The 16,880-nt window shown below is 45.8% G+C and overlaps 1 protein-coding gene across 4 annotated transcripts in view; it reads left to right on the top strand.

Annotated features, from left to right (window-relative positions):
• The window catches only part of CAMK2A (calcium/calmodulin dependent protein kinase II alpha), a 448,541-nt gene that overhangs the window by 411,513 nt on the left and 20,148 nt on the right, over positions 1 to 16,880 (top strand). For all 4 annotated transcript variants that reach the window (XM_069199537.1, XM_069199539.1, XM_069199538.1 and 1 more), the window contains 2 exons: positions 8,862 to 8,937; positions 11,352 to 11,446. In XM_069199537.1, the coding sequence (XP_069055638.1) occupies positions 8,862 to 8,937; positions 11,352 to 11,446 (171 nt within the window). The remainder of the gene's footprint in view (positions 1 to 8,861; positions 8,938 to 11,351; positions 11,447 to 16,880) is intronic.

The following is a 16,880-nucleotide window of genomic DNA, read 5'->3' as shown; positions in this document are numbered from 1 at the left end:
ATTTTTTATCATTGATATGCAGGAAGTAAAGATTTTTTCCCCCAGCGCCTCAAACACCAGCCCCCCTCTAAGTACAAGGCGAAGGGGAGCTGCGGCACTGCCCTCCTCTCTCTCCCTCAACACCCTCTGATAAGCACCCATCCCAATACATCCGCTGGGTCACCGAGTGGAAAGGCAGCCAGTGCAAATGATTTGCCTGTTCCGAAGAGATGAGGACTTGAACTTGTGATCACAAAGAGATCACTGCAGAAGGTACTCGTCACACTGAGTCATCTGTCCAGCTGCCTGAACATTATTCCCAAACTCGGTTGTTCTCATGTTCTGACCTCTGACGGAACACGTCTGTATCAACAAAATCGAAATATAGTGTGCGGTTTAAATAGAGAACTGTAAAGCAGGCATATTAGAACATTGGAATGCTGGGGGCTCCATTGAAAACAATGGAGTGCTGCGGGCTTTTAGTGGCCGGTAAAAGCCCGCAGCGCCAACATTCCAATGTTCGCTTTGTTCACAGCAACAGCTGTGAACAAAGCCTCACGGAGCCCGAGGGGATCTTAGTCCCCTCGGGCTCCGTGATTTTTTTTTTTTTAATAGATCATTCTGCCCTGTGTGGCAGAATGTTCTAATATCCTTAGAACCCGCCGTAGCAGGCTCTACCGGCTTGGGCTTCGGCTTGGGCATTTAACGCGGGGAGCGGGCCTTTAATAGCCGGTAGAGCCCGCTACGGCGGGTTCTAAGGCTATATTAGTCTACTACCGGGACACAAAAGACCTGTATTCTGCAGGCGGCATCGATTTCTACATCTAAACCAGTTAACTCTCCTCCAATCAGAGTGACTGTGTCTTTGACACTGTGCGGTGCTCGGGTGCCTTTTGGCGAGATACAACTGTGTTCCTCACAGTCAGAGGAGATGAGCGCGATTGAAGACAGTGTAAAACGAAGGCGCGCAACACGTGACGCAAAGATGAGTGGCCCGGACTTCTATGATACAAACAAAGTCTGGGATTCAATAAATAACTCTGTAGGTTCATGCTAATGTCCTTCTTTCACGGTTGGGATTCCTAGGTCCAAAAGTTGTGCTTTGGGTTCACTTCAAATAGAGCAAAAGATTCGATTACAATGATATCTAAATTGTAATTCCGGGATTGGAATTGCGCCAGCAAGTGCACCACTCATTGTAAACACCATTTCTGGTCCTTGGGTTTTATTCAACACATTCCTACAGCCTGCGCCTCAGGCACAGCTTTTGTGTCAAGTGATGCTTCTCATAGCACGTGCAACGGCGCTGGCAGGAGTGGCCACAACATGGACACAATGAAATGTGAGAGCTCTGCATTTGGCTTTTCTCAACCTTCCTGAAGCAGCAATTAAGTAAAGATTAAAGAGCAGGCCTCAGGGCTCTAAGTGGGGCAGGTCACCTCTGGATCTCAAACGTGTCAGTAATTAAAACTGACTTTGATACGAAGGCCTATTGGGCTCTATATTGATGTCCTACTCAGGGAATAACACTGATTAATTTCTCAACACTTATATCTCAAAAATAAATTAAGACAATCCAAGCCAATGAGGTAGGTCATGTTTACGTTTCACATTTAACTGAAATTGCATGCCTATGAGCGTAACTTATTTCAGCATGTTGTTTTTCTGAAGTTTTTTCAAGCAACATATTAACCTTATATTATGCATACTGAGAACTGGGTATCCTACAGGAGTCTGAGTCCAGGTTGTGGGTGGGTGTTTATAAAGGGCCACAATTGTGGACTCTGATTTAGAGTGGAGGCAGTGTGAGGTTCTCCCAGTGCTCATCAGTGGGTCATAAAGTTGTTCAGATTGCATGCACATCCAATCCTTGGCCACTACAGAGCACACAGAGCAGTGATGACATGGCCATTGAAAAGAGGGTGCAGAAGAGGATAGAAATGAGGTGTGAAATATGCCGATGCGCCATTTCAGAAAGATGTGAGAAAAAAGGTGTAAGTGTGTCGCAGAGAAGCTTCAGAGAAAAATGGTGTGAAGGGGAAAAGAGGAGTGACTGTGACCTCTGAAAACAAACCTCATCCACAGACTTCAATAATCATTTATCTGATACCGCTGACAAGCATTGGCAAAGCCAATCGTTGTAGTATTATTTATGTGCAGGTCGGTTATTGTGTGATGTGTCTGGATGCAATAACAGGAAACCTTCAGAGAGGTACTCGGATACTAGTCAGGTGGCATACATTGTAAAGCTCAGGCTTTTAGTGTAACTGTTTCAGCCATACCCTTACTTATATGTCTCACGCCTCTTGAACAGCATTCTTAGTTACACTTCTTTGGCTATACTCCTAATATAGACCCCCACCTTTTTCATTCCACTAAAATCCCTGTCAGGCCTGGTCTATAACATCCTCACCTTAAATAATAGAAACACTTCACCCCTACCATCATTCTAATGGTAGTGCTTGGGAAGAACTAATGAGCAGCCCCTTGCTAACAAAGCCTTTATGGCATTTCTAAAGGTATCCCTGTTTCCATCCTGCTTCCATCCCTAGTTCTACCCTAGAGACTCCTTGGTCTCCACCATCAAGCCACAGGAATGTAGGTAATATAGTTGCACTGTCTGGGGAAGCTACCCTCATCCTTACCTCATCTCATGCTAAACCAAGGGTATCTAAATGTGGACCCCAGTTTCCTTTGGTAATTGATACTTTGAGACAAATGCTTGAGGCAGAACTGCAGAAGAGAGCCACTTCAGCATTTGTAGAATCTCACTTTCAATGTTTCCAATATTTACTATGTACATTGTCCCATATATTTCCTTTATATGTGTCCAGCCGTTACTTTACGCCTCCAACCTCTGAGCTTATCAGCTGTCCTTGATGGAGCAGGCTGACCATTCACTGTCTCTTGTGCCTGTCAGAAATACCTAATATAGAACTAACTCACTTGCAAGTAATGATGTTTCTTTCTACAATTTTGATTCCTCAGATAGTTCGCTATCTCCAAAAGCCTCCTCTATTTTGCTAAAACTGTGCATGAAAAAAACTGACCTTAACTGTAAACTTTCATTTTTCACCTCTCCTTTTCTTTCCAATGACATATTTCTGAAAAAATTCAAAGCAGGTCAAATACCATCATGTTCTTAGCATCCCCCATGACCCCAGATCACACACCTAACCATTAAAGCGGATCACGATATTTGCCATTGTTATTTACTGTATAATTACAATGAAAAAGCTCATATTTTTAACATTTGAGGTGGATCTGGAACACATTAACTATTGAGTACTCCCCAGAGTCGGATCTAAATAATCCTGCTCACCTCAAAAATAGAGTATAGTGTCAATGGGATCAATGTCATATTTAGGGGGAGCGCCAACCACTCACCCAGACTTAAGAAATATACACCCACTGTACCATCCTCAGTTTACCTATACATATTTTTACTGTTGAACTTCCTGGGCATGAAGTATCATTTCTTATATACTCTGGGCTCTCTCCATTTCAATGTACCTTAAGACTAAAAACTTTTGGGGCCTATTCGCCCCTTGGTTCCCCATCCTTCCTCCCTCTGTCCTCGTGTATGTATTCTCAGGTCGTGTCTGCCACCTGAGAAGGTTTTGTGAAAAACATGCACTATACATTGTATGTTTTACAAATAATCCAGGTTTCACCAAGCTACCCTTTTATTCCACTTGGACTGCAAATCTCATCCACATATCAGCTGCCTGGTCCAGCCTCCTGTACATACTAGCACAACTGGAGAAAGCACAATTACTGGACCTCAGCCTTGCGGTTGTGACCTTTTACCACAGGTGTCTAGTGTTTTGTCCTACTATAGCACTACAAACTGGGCCATGTACACCACCACTGCAGTTGGCTCTCAGGGTAACAGTCCAAGGCATCCCAAGGAGTCACTGTTGGGGGGGTAGAGACTCAGAATTCAAGCAACCAAACAATAGACACAACAAGTGAATGACCAGCCCAGTGGTTTTCAGTTTAAGAAAAAAACAAGCACTTTACTCACACCAAAACATAAACCAGGAGGTAGAGAAAACAAAAGGTAGCACTTCCAGGATGCACATTAAGGGTGTATGGGACTCACTACACAGAAAGGTTTAGATTTAAGTGCAGGCTCACTGCTATGATGAAGCTGAGACGTTTTCATGCATTCTATGATCTGTAGGTCAGTCCTTGTATATGGGTTCCTATTATCTTTAAAAAAAAACACCAAACTCCTTAACCAACTTACTTAGAGGTCAGTGTTTCTCAGTCATTGGTGTCTGACTCAGAATGGTGCACTTTGCGGATTTCCAAGCTTGTGTGTGCATCTTTTGTCCACGGGGGGGCAGCGTTCATGCTCAGGATCACCAGAGCTCATTACAGCAGTCATGCCTTCTTTTCACCACATCGGTAAGGGCTGCATTGGCTTGGTGAAGGCACTCCGGACATGTAGCTCCAGCACCTGCAGTTGGGAGTTCCTTTCCCCATGTCTTTGGCATGGCGTGGCAAAGACAGAGCCAGCACAAGCCCTCTCCCTTCCTATGTTGCAGTCACCGGAGTGGGTGCTCTGCTTGATCATTTGGTGTACGAATATGGTCTTTGGTCACGCAGAGATGTTGAGAGCCCCTCAGATTCATGTAGCTTGGCTCCAGATAATCTGTCCCTTCTGAGGCACCTACTGTCTGCAGTTTCAGTAGCTGGGCATCACCTCCTTGGACAGATAGCTCTAGAGGGCAGCCCACTCGCTTCCCTCCTCTCAGCATGCAGTTACTCATCCAGGTCTCTACACCTTCTTCTGCAAGATATGCAGGCTCCAGGCAGTGTCCCATCTCCTCTGGAAATGGTTGCTGGTAATACTAGCCCTAGATCATAGAAAATGTTTGAGTACATGGCGGAGTAGCCACACTTTTATTCAGTTGAAGATTTTGGAACTGGAACCAATTGGGTAAGTTTGGGATATGGATCCACTGCCTACCAGTCAGGAACCCATCTGGTGGCTCCTTTTCATAAACATATCTCCTTTCAGCAGTGCAGACAAATCTTTTGTGTAAGGTTATGGCTCTCACAGCAGGTAATGATGATACTGGCTCCGAGCAAGAGCACTGATAACCCAAGCATACCTTGCTGTTGTCATCAGCCTACCCGGGGAGCCCACTCAGAGGAAGACAAAAGTACCAAGCCCTCCCTAGAAACTTATCTCTCTTTAACAAGTGAATCAGCTGACTCATCTGTTTTTCTATCATCAATCACATAGCAGCACTCATTATGGACTAATCAGCAATCCTCTGCTAATCGTGCTACATAGAATTTCTAAAGGGATGGATGTTTCCTTCCCTCAGCTCAGTGTCTAGAGTTACACACCGCAGCTCAGGAATATAGGCAATACACCTCTCTGTTTGGGAAGGATATATCACAGCCTCCATCTTCTGCCATGTCAAAACTAGTGGCGGCCCAAAATGAATTCTGCTGGTTACACCATAACCACATGTGCAAACAACATAGAGTCCCGCTAGCAGGCACTACATATGCAACACACACTTGACATACACACAGAGATGTTGGGTATAACACACCAATGGAACTTTATATAATGGAGTCTATAGGCATCGTTCTAACACCATAGTTTCAAAAGAAGTATGCAGCCACCATTGATGACTGTACATGTCCCAGAGAGATTAATGGGAGTATTGTATCAGCTACAGAGTATGCCTTTGCACCCTGCACGACTTCAGAGTCAGGCTCATGGTCAGGCAGAGGCCTCAGTACGCAGGCACGATTTTATGTTTCTGGGCTTCACTTTTCAGTCGGGCAACTTAATGCAAGGCTGCACATCCATTTACCATGCAGGAGGCGTTCCCATCTCTGCAGTCTGTGTCTTTTGGCAATCAAATCAAACAGTCCTTCAAAAGTATGTCCTATGTTACCCCTGTCCCTGCCCTCAGTCACTTCAATCAATTATTCACCCTTATGCCCAAAGCTTGGTGGAATTAATTGCAGGAGCCTAAAACTCCTGAGACATTTTTCCAGAAACTTCACATATTGCTTTTTATTCAATGGCCCTATTGTACAGGCACACAGGCTTATTTCTTGTAGAGACATGTTTCCATAAAAACAGCCCTGTTTCCTCTTCTGGCAAACCACTGACATTGCAGCTCAATTCAGAGATGGCCCTCCAGTCTAACATATCACATAAACATAATACCTGCCCAATACTTCTTTTGCAATATCAAATAGAGAACGTGAGTCAAAACTGCAGAGTGTATCATGCTAAGTCTGTCTTGGTTGTGCTTGTAGTAAGCAACTTGATAGAAGTAGTGCTAAGTGCTGCTAGTTTCTGAAATGTAACAATTAAGAAAATGAATAAGAAAGCAGGAGGGGCCTTTGTACCTAGCTGGTGTGCTTCTCAAAACCTTTCACTTACAGCAGCTAGGAGTAAGGGCAGTGTATTGTTGCTAGTGGTTTTTGATTTAGTTTCTCGAGGGTTTAACCTTAACAACCAGGAGTAATGATAAAAAATCAATGAGTATATCAACAAAGTCCTATCTCCAGAGATGTAATTAAGCTGTTGTTCGATGTGAGCAGCTCACTTGAGAAATTAATGCAATTCTGGTGTTGTGTGGAAGAGAAGCTGTTGAGCCTCTGGAGGAAAGAATGGCAGTAAAGAGAAGGAGAGCAGAGGAGGGGAAAAGCTGAGATGTGGGAAAGATGAGCATGAAAGGAACACAGAACAAAGGATTTCAGTAAAGCTACGGGAAGCAAGAGAAGGAGCTACTGTTTTCTAAAGAAACCAGTATGCCACCACTAAAGGGCTAGTTACAAGGTTACTGGCAGCTACAGGGCAAATTGGGATTATAAGAGCCCTGGTAACTCTACAGCATTTTATACGTCTGCGGCTGCTAAAAGCAGGCTGAGTCTCAGAGTAAAGTCCCGGAGGAAAGGTGGAATAACTAGAGGAATTTGGACCAGAGTTACTGATTCTCCCTGTAATTCCTCATTTTGGCGGCAACTCTTAAGATCACAGCATATGTTAGCAGTGAGTGCTTATTTTGCTGAGCCACCTCTATGGCATGTCTCATTCACATATATTGCTTTGAGAGTAGTGGTCACTCTTTTGCATGGAGTTTTCCTCTTAGCTACCTTTTTTGTTTTCTGGGTGTATGTTCTGAGACTTAGAGGCTTATTCTAGGGTCTTTAAATAATAGCTTATCTCTTCGGCATTTGTATAGTACCAGCCCGCTCAGTGTCTTCATTTCCTTCGTGGTTGGCATTAAGGTGTGATGCTCCACCTACCGCCTAACCAGGATGAGACTCAAACAAAGGGAACCGTGATGGCTTTTTATGTGAAGTAACAAAAAAAGTGATGGGTGGAATGCTTGAAATAATCTCAGCCACTTGTAATTACTCTGGGCCCTATCCCTATGCCCACTATGCCACCTCACAGTAGACACAATTATATGTGAATCAGCCATGGTCCTATTGCAATAGGAACAGTCCAGATCAAACTTTCAAGCCAGGCCTTCTTTAAACCGTAAGTGAACAACCATAGACGGTTTTCTCCCTAGTTGGGACTCTTCAGTCAATTGCTGCTTCATGCCAGTGGTACAAAGAGCACGGGACCCATTTCTTGGCATACTTATCGCATTTAGGGCATTGCAGTGAAGTATACAAAATCATGGTGGGCGGATTCCTTGAATTCATCTCAACCACTGATAATTACTCTGAGCCCCATCTCAGTTCACCTTATTTTTCCCACCATGCCAGCTCTGTTCAGGGTGAAACACGTCCTGGGTTGCTTGTGTTTCGGATCAGGGAGGACCTGGAAAGGCAGTTCGTGCTGGACTGTTTCTATTGGAGCAGGGTCAAGATTGGTTTGCATGTGGCTGATCCAAACTGAAGAGTCATGGTGTGCAAAATTACGATGGACTGTGGTGCAGCCCTGAGTAATCAGCAGTAGCTGAGGTTAATTCAAGCATTCCAGCTTTTTGTATGCTTTAGGCTTTTTAAGTGAGGCATTTGTGCTAGGTACAGCTGGAACAGAAAATAAAAGACCTCCTTCACTCTCCGCAGGTTGCTGGTAGGATGGAAAGCATGCAAACTGCATGGTCGCTGATAAGTCCAAGTGTTAGCAATTTGAATCGGGTCAGTCAATATATTTCACTCGGGCCGTCCCAGATTCAGAGCAGGGTCTGTTTTGCTCAGGGGTCAAAGGCATCCACTCCAGATATCTATATTTCACCTCATGGTCACAGACTTAAACTCTGATCGGTCATCCTTTTGAGATTGACAAAATGAGTTGGGTAAGAATCAGCACCTATTATTCAACTCCAAGATGCTCCAAGGGGTAAAAGTGTGCTTATACATGTCCTGGTATGTTTTCTTGTATCTAGCTGAACAATGGCTCCCGGATCGGCATGCCCTTGGATCCTCCACTATTCCAGCACTAGGAGGAATGGTGGAGTCAATGGTGGAAGCTCATATGTCTAGTTTGCAAGATCCTTATTCAGATAGGGGAAGAAGGCAAAGCATGCTGTGCTAAGTGTTCAAGCAGTATATTGTTGCTATAAGGCCTCCCAGTCAGGAATAGTATGCTGAGATATAATACATCCTTTCAGCTGGGCAGTCTATGATTGGACTGAGTTGGCCTTCCTTATTCTCTGCCAGTCAGTGAATGACACTGTCTTGTATTGAGTGACTGCCTCCTGGTAAGTGAATTTGCCCTTGAGTGTGTCCTGGAATATGTGGTTTCATCATGGCCTCTACTCCTTTACCTGAGCGATGGCTCCCTTCGCCTCAAAGGCTCAGCATTCTGCCCATTGGTCGTGTAGGGACAGCTCTTCTGATCCACAGTAACTCGTATTTCTTTCTGAACTTTGTTACAGTGCGCAAGCAGGAGATCATCAAGGTGACAGAGCAACTCATTGAAGCAATAAGCAATGGCGACTTTGAGTCATACACGTGAGTAGATTTTCGAGGAACGGGGTAAAGAAGGTAGGCCAAAACTCGTTGAAGGTGTCCCTCTTCTCTCAAAACTAGAATAGAACAGTCTTACCTGGCGTCTCTCATTATTTCACATGTCCCTACCTCTTCTGATTGGTTTCACATTTTTCATGGTCTTCAGAATGCTTGCACCGTTTTTCCTCTCTGTAAGCTCATATACTTCCCTTGTCTCCGTTTCCACTTCATCTTCTGTCTCCTTCTCTCTGCCTCTCCTCTGCATCTCCCGAGCTACCATCTCTATTCTCTGCTTTATCTCTCTTACTTTCTGCTTTGAATTTCTGCAGTTTCGTTTCTCTATAGTTTGCATGTTCTTGTCATTGAGCTGTTGTCCAAATGCACTGCTCCGGCTCTATGGATAGGTCTATAACTGTTCACGCTATCAGTAATGTGTCACGACACACCTTTACAAGTGTTATCAGAGAGGTTTTGCTATCAGTCCACTGCCAGGCAGCAATCACCTTCCAACAATCCCTTAGATACTTACCTTTCCAACTCTCATTTTAAATTTCACCTGTGCGACAGTATGATTACAGACCACGTCCGGTATTTTATCACATTTCATTTATCTGGCCATAAGCATGAAATGTCATTTTAAAAGTATACCTCATGAACTTTGCTGTTTCCAGGCGCTAGTCATTACTGCACTTGTAGTAACCAGGACTAAAAAATGTCTTTTTTAACATTGGGATAGCACACATATCTCGAAAGAACCTGTTACACAGAACACTACTACAGTACCAGGAGCATTTCTGATGTGAGTTGCTGTGCCTACAACAGTATGGTAAGCAACCGGACAGAGTTTGGTTGCATTACAAAATTCATTGCACATATTTACAATATCAGGTATGAAGACATTTTCGCCAAATCCTGCTATTTCTGTTTTTCAGTCAAGTTCCAAAGCCAGGATTTGAAACTCAGGCACTTGGGCCATATCGCTACCCCATAGTGCAACAGTATTAAGGCGCTTCCTATGGCTTGACTGATACTTGTTTTCAGCAGGATCTTTTCAGCTGTGAGTGTTTGATTCACTGAGCTATCATGCTTCTGCTGGGCACAGCCCTCAGTCCCAACAAACTTTGCACACCGTGGTAGCAAGTTATAAAAAACCTAAATCCCCCGACATAGAGACTTCTGTGGGATAACCAGCTCTTAGAATTTAGCAATCAGTGGAAGGGGGGCACGTGGAGAATGAGGTGACAAACAGAACCACCAAAGAAGCCTCTAACAAGAAGAGCAAGAAATAAATATCCAACTAGTAACGGCAAGCTTAAATATATTTTACTGGGTTTTCAGCAATTGTATTCAAAAAGCACAAAAAAGAAAAAACAGTAAAGGGAAATATCCCCCCTACAGTTATAAGGTAAATAATATGACAGCTCACATCACAACTAGAGACGGAAATTGCAAATGCAATTCAAAGCTGACCATCCATCAGTTATCATTTCAATATACATCCAAAATGACTATTATCTGCCCAGCAATTCCTATAATGTTGGGGGCGTGGAATAGCGTGAATTATACCCTTATAGGACTGTGACATTTCCTAGTTGTGTTGGTATTGTCATTGGCGGCATGGACAGGGGCAATCCGTGGTGCAAGCTCCAGTGGCCTCCTGGCGAGGGCCCTGGTATTTATTTTTACATTAAGCACTGCAGTTCCCCCTTCAAAAGTGCTGTCACAGTTCACCTCTCTGACATTATTATTACAGTCCCCTCTCTAATGGTACTTTTGCAGCTCACTGTACTGACAGTACGATAACAGTCCACATCTCTGACAGTACTACCAGAATTCACCCATCTGACAGCGCTTTTAAAGTTCACCTCACTGACAGTACTCCAATAGCCCTCCTCACTAGCAGCACTGACAGAGTTCTATCACTGACTGCTCACCTCTGTGTCAGAACCTTTACAGTTCAGATCTCAGACAATTTGCTTACAGTTCACCTCTCTAATTGTACTTTTACAGTTCACCTTTCTCACAGTACTATAGTAGATTAGATCTCTGGCAGCTTTGCAAGTACTGTCACAGCTCATGTCTCTGACCGCACTTTTACAGTTCGCCTCCCTGACAGTAGTTTCACAGTTCTCCTCTGACAGTAGTTTCACAGTTCTCCTCTGACAGTGCTAGATTTCTCCTCATGCCAACCCCCATAGTTCCCAATGTTCTATGTTCCCTTTCACATTCTTTTCCATCTTCTTGTGTCGGTAGTCCTCCTTTTGACCCTGTGTGATTTACTCCTTCTATCTTGAGGGCTGTGCTCTCCTCATCTTTGTCTCTCTTCTCCCACAGCAAGCTCTATTGCCACTTAGGTGTCCGTCCCCGCCTTCTTTACCTCTCTCACGTCTCCTCCTGTTTCTCCTTCTCTCCCACAGTAAGATGTGTGATCCTGGAGTGACAGCGTTTGAACCAGAGGCTCTGGGGAACCTGGTGGAGGGGCTGGATTTTCATCGATTCTACTTTGAAAATTGTAAGTGGTTCATCTCTTCTTCAGTGAATGCTGGTCTCATATTTGCTACCTACATTGAAGTCCAACCAAGACCCTGATCCCACTGAGGGACTATAATGCCATTAAATGCGAGTATTTAAAATGTCGCTGCAAATGTTTGTCTCTGCTCACCATGAGCCATGCTGTATGCTACCGCAGCGCCATCTAGTGTCACCACAAACTAAAAGGAAAAGAAAAAAAGTGGAGGAGATAAAATACGCTCAAAACATATCGTCATTCATAATATATTTGAAAGCTGGGATGTTTCTCCAAGCCACTGACCAGAATTTGCTAATATGATAATAATAAGCTCCATATAGCCTGTCTACTTTTTGCATCGAACATGCAAGCGCTCTGACGTGTTGTAATCTATCTGTGAGCCTTTTACCACGCCCACCGCACACCCATCACTATCATTCGTTCGTGGGTTTGCCTTTCAAAAATCTTTTGTTATTCGTAAATGCTTTTCGTTTGTCCCTCCTTGGGGCAGTTATGATACCGCCTTGGACAGCAACCCTGTTACATGTATAATTGCACTTTTGCAGATACGTTTGACTGCAAGCGAACTTATTTTTCTTTTTGTGTGTCTCCTTCGCGCACATGCTCATGGCAGCTGTGGCGCTTTGATTTTGCTCGCTTATGTCAACTGTTTTACTTTTCATTTTCAATTTATGTAGCAAGAAAAGTCCAGTTAGGAATTTACAACTCTAATACCTCTAACTCGAGCAAACGCGAGACCCATTGCAATGTAAATGCTTGTTTTCAAGTGGCATTGTGAGAACACATCAATAGAGTAGTTTAACAAACTTTAAAACAGTTTTTGCGAGCAAAGATTACACTTTTTAATATGGTTCCACACTGTCTAATTTAGCAGGAATATCCCAATCTGATAGAGATTTCTAGTTGCAGATTGCTTACCTTAGAATTCCCCCCAGGCGTCAGTCTGAATCCAGAGATTTTTCTCGAGCAGTAACCCTGTTCGCCGTCAGGTAGCATCATTTGGCTCCTCGTACATCTTCGGCATTGTGCGTACCAGACATGATGTCACGGGTCCTAAATAGGCACCACTCCGGCATGCTGACGTCAGTTCTTTCCTTTCCACACCAGCCAGTGTGGATCCAAAAAAGAGCTACCTATAAGTCATTTTTTGACTGGTCTTTTTCAACTTTTTGTTAACATTTTTTGAGTGTCTACACTCTTGGTGCGTTGAGGATGTCATCACGTAAGACTAGGTTCAAGCCCTGGAGAGTGACCACAACCTGAAGTCGTGCGCCAAGTGTCGGACCATGAATCTGAAAGCTTTGAGGGAGCGGTCCCTAAAGCTCCTTGTGGCCCGGTGCTCCGCTCTGCGTCTCTTCCAATCTCTGTCGAGAGGAAGGTCCCCAGAATAGATGCAGAGCTCCCATTCTTCGTCATCCCACTCGAAGTCCTTGTAACAGTTGGGTAAGAGGCACAAGACAAAGTTAAAGAAGAAGAAGTGTTCTTCGACTTCACTCCATCCATCGGCTGATGAGACGAGGGAAAGGAAACACCATCTGGGTCATCTCTGTGCCTCCTTGAGTTTCCGGGATTGTGCGATCCCTGCCCAACTCAAAGACTTTTATGAAGCCATGCGCCTCATCTTTGGGCAGTCTGATGCCACTGGAGTGCCCTCGGGCCATGCGGGGTCAGTAAGGGCCTCCTTGGGTTCTGCACCAGTGACTTCAGCCTCTTCTCCAGGAGGCACCCATGGATCCACTCCCAGATACAAACGGTCATCAGTCGTACCACCTCGTCCTTCCCGATGCTAGTTTCGATGTTCCCAATGCCACCCATGCCCCCGGGTGATTTTGACTCCCATCCTTTTAGCTGACTTTAACACAGAGCTGGATCAGCACTGGGCGACGCTGACTCCAACTTCAGTGGTGGCATTTCCCCCTGTGTTGGATCCTGATCCTTACTCTTATGGGTTGGGGTACAGTGAGGAATGGGAGGGATTGCTGGACCCTTTAGAATCCCAGCTCCAAGACCCTATGAATTGGTGGATGGACCTGGGTGAGGCCAGTGGTCTTGATACTTCCCCTTCAGTGGTGGTGTAGAGAGTGGCCAAGGTCCTCAACCTAAAGCTACTTTCGGTGGCGGTCAGGACTAACCTCTTGAAGAGGTGCTTCAGTCTGGGGCCTCACCTTCTGACTCCCTTTTGCCCTTTCATGAAGCTCTTACAGATGTCCTGCTAGGTACCTGGTCCAAGCCCAGCATAGAGGCTTCTCTGAACAGGACAATTGCCCGCCATCATAGACCTGCTACAAATGACCAAGCGTCCCTGACTGATCGTTCCTGACAGGTTATCCAGGGCTGTACGTCCCAGGATGCATTCCCTTCCGTACTCCAGATAGGAAATCCAAGAGGCTGGACCAATTTGGGAAGAAAATGTTCTCTTCTTCCAACCTGGCATTGTGGTCCGTGAACACAGCATGGCTTTTGGACCATTATACCGATACTCTGTGGAACACAGTAGCACAGGTCAAGGAGGAGGCCCGAGACATTCTCTCCCAATCTGTTGCTGATGGGAAAGATGCAGTGAAATTCACAATCAGATGTGGGTTGGTTACGACTGACTCACTGGGCAAAGCGGTTACATCTACAGTGGCTTGAGGCTCAATGCCTGGTTGAGGACGTCTGGCTTTTCGGGGGATGTCCAATCTACCCTTCTGGACATGCCTTTTAATGGAACTCATTTCTTCAGAGACAAAGCAGGCTCTGCGCTGCAGCGCTTTGAGGATTCTCGTGCTAAGGCCAGCCTTTGGGCCTCGCAGCTGTCCCTCGCCCCCTTTAGTCTGCTTTTCACCGCTTTCGTGACCATGGAAGGGGCATCCCACCATGTCTGTTCTCCTCCTTGCTGTGCATGCTGCCCAGCCTATGCATGGCTGGGGATGTGAGATTCACCATCCTCGGGGATCAGGGAACCAGCGGTCCAGCCAGTCCATCCCCTTCCCCCCTGCAGCTGCCTCCAATCCTTCCTAGTCTGATGATTCTCCACCAGGGACCAGTCCGAGGCGGGATTCACCATCACCTGCTCCACTGTGAGTTCATCATATCAGACAGGTGGGTTTTGTCTGAAGAGGCTACTCCCTACCCTTCAAGACTACCCCTGCATCCATGCTACCATCCTACAATCAGATGACGGAGGATCACTTGGCACTTCTCCACGAGGAGATGATGGCTCTCCTGGCCAAGGAAGCCATAGAGAGGGTCCCTGTGCCAGAAGTAGGTCGTGGTTGTTATTCCCCCTACTTTCCGGTGCCCAAAAAGGAAATTCAGTCCCTCAATCTCTTCCTCAGAAAGGAAAAGTTCAAAATGCTCGCTCTGGCTCAGGTCTTACCTTCCCTGTACCCAGGAGACTGGATGGTAGCGTTGAACTAGCAGGACGCTTATTTTCACATCCACGTCCTGCCCCCCACAGATATTACTTGCGGTTCACGGTGGGCGACGAGCACTTTCAGTTCACCATGCTCCCCATCGGCCTTACCTGTGCCCCCGTGGGTGTTCACCAGGTCGAAGTCGGTGTTGGCAGCTCCTCTGCACAGGTTAGGGGTTTCAGTCTTCCCCTACCTCGATGACTGGCTGCTGAAGGCGGGCTCACCACAGGCTTTTGTCTTCCACCTTCAGACTATAGCGTATTTCCTGCATTTGCTGGGGTTCCCTATAAATGTGCCAAAGTCACACCTGATTCCCTCTCAGATGCTCCCTTTCATCAGAGCTCTTCTGTACACAGTGTAGTTTCAGTTTTGTCCTCCCGAGCAGAGAGTCCAGCCTATTAAGGCCATTATACTGATGTTTCAGCCTCTATACTGGACTTAGGTGAGGATGACTCTAAGGCTGCTGGCCTCATACACCCTATTGGTCAATCATTCCAGATGGCATATGCAGGCTCTGCAGTGGGACCTGAATTTCCAGTGGGCGCAGCTTCAGAAAAATCTCTCCTACATGGTCCAGATATCTCGTAGGGAACTGCTCAAGATCTGCAGTGGTGGCTAACAAACCGCAATGGGGTCAGAGGCAGATCCCTCTCCCTTCCAACCAGATCTGACAGTAGTGACAGATGCATCATTCCTGAGATGGGGCAGCCACCTGGAAGGGGTGAAGATCAGAGGCATCTGGTCTCCAACAGAGTCCGGTTTCCACATCAACCTTTTGGAGCTCCAGGGGATGAGACTGCCATTGAAAGCATTTCTTCCCTCTCTCAAAGGGAAAGTAGTGCAAGTGTTCACAGACAATGCCACCACCATGTGGTAATGCAACGAGCAGGACTGGGTGGTGTAGTGGACCCTTTGTGAGGCGGCTCTGTGCCTGTAGACATGGCTGGAATATCAGGTAATTTCCCTGGTAGTTCAACACCTGGTAGGCTCTCTGAACACCACAGTGGACGTACTCAGCCGACAATGCCTGGTCGATCATGAATGGTGTCTCCAGGAGGAGATGGTGCAAGGTCTCTTTCAGCAGTGGGAAGAGGCTTGGTTAGATCTGATGACTGGGCCCAAGTAAACCTTGTGGCGCCTGACTGGGCATGAAGAGTTTGGTGTCCCGAGCTGTTGAGCAGGGCCATCGATCCTCCAATCAGACTGCACCTTTGGGATGATCTTCTGTAACAGCAGTAGGGGAGGGCTCTCCATCTGAACCTATCCAGTCTCCATTTTCTTGCATGGACATTGAGCAGCAGCAGTTGACAGCTTTTGACCTTCTGTCCAAAGTCTGTAATGTTATCTTGGTAGGAAGGCTTCCCACCACTAAAACAGTATACGGTTGTCATTGAAATAAATTTGTGGAATGGTGCACAGACAAGTCTGCTGATCCCCCTCTCTGCTCTGCTTTCTGAGGTTCTCTTGTTAATACTTTCTTTGGCCTACTAGGTCTCTGCTTTGGGAACCCTCAATGGTTATTTGTCTGCTATTTCTGCATTTCTGAGACTACCTGACCAACCCTCTTTGTTTAAGTCCCCTATTGTTAGTAGGTTTCCTAAAGGTCTTACCCACACATTTCCTCCATCCCCATCATCATGCCCCATTGGGATTTGAATTTGGTTCTGACAATCCTAATGTGCACTCCTTGAGCCTGTGCACAATTGTCCTCTCAGGCTTCTGACATTAAAAACAGCCTTCCTTGTGGCCATTACCTCTGCCCGCAGGGTAAGCAAGCTGCAGGGATTGTCCTCTAAACCGCCCTACTTTTCCATCTATTCTGACAAAGTGGTGCTTCGCACTAGGGCTTCCTTTTTTGCCAAAGGTGGTCACGCCCTTTCATGTGGAGAATAAATTACCTTGCCTACTTTTTACGCACCCCCACATCCTTCCAAGGAAGAGGAGAGACTCCACCGCATCGATCACAAAAGAGCAATGGCGTTCTACCTTGATTGTACCAAAGAGTTCGGGGTGAATGA

This window comes from Pleurodeles waltl, chromosome 7, assembly GCF_031143425.1.
Source record: "Pleurodeles waltl isolate 20211129_DDA chromosome 7, aPleWal1.hap1.20221129, whole genome shotgun sequence".
Lineage (NCBI taxonomy): Eukaryota > Metazoa > Chordata > Amphibia > Caudata > Salamandridae > Pleurodeles > Pleurodeles waltl.
The sequence above is the reverse complement of the archived record's forward strand: the minus strand, read 5'-3'. Positions and strand labels throughout refer to the sequence as shown.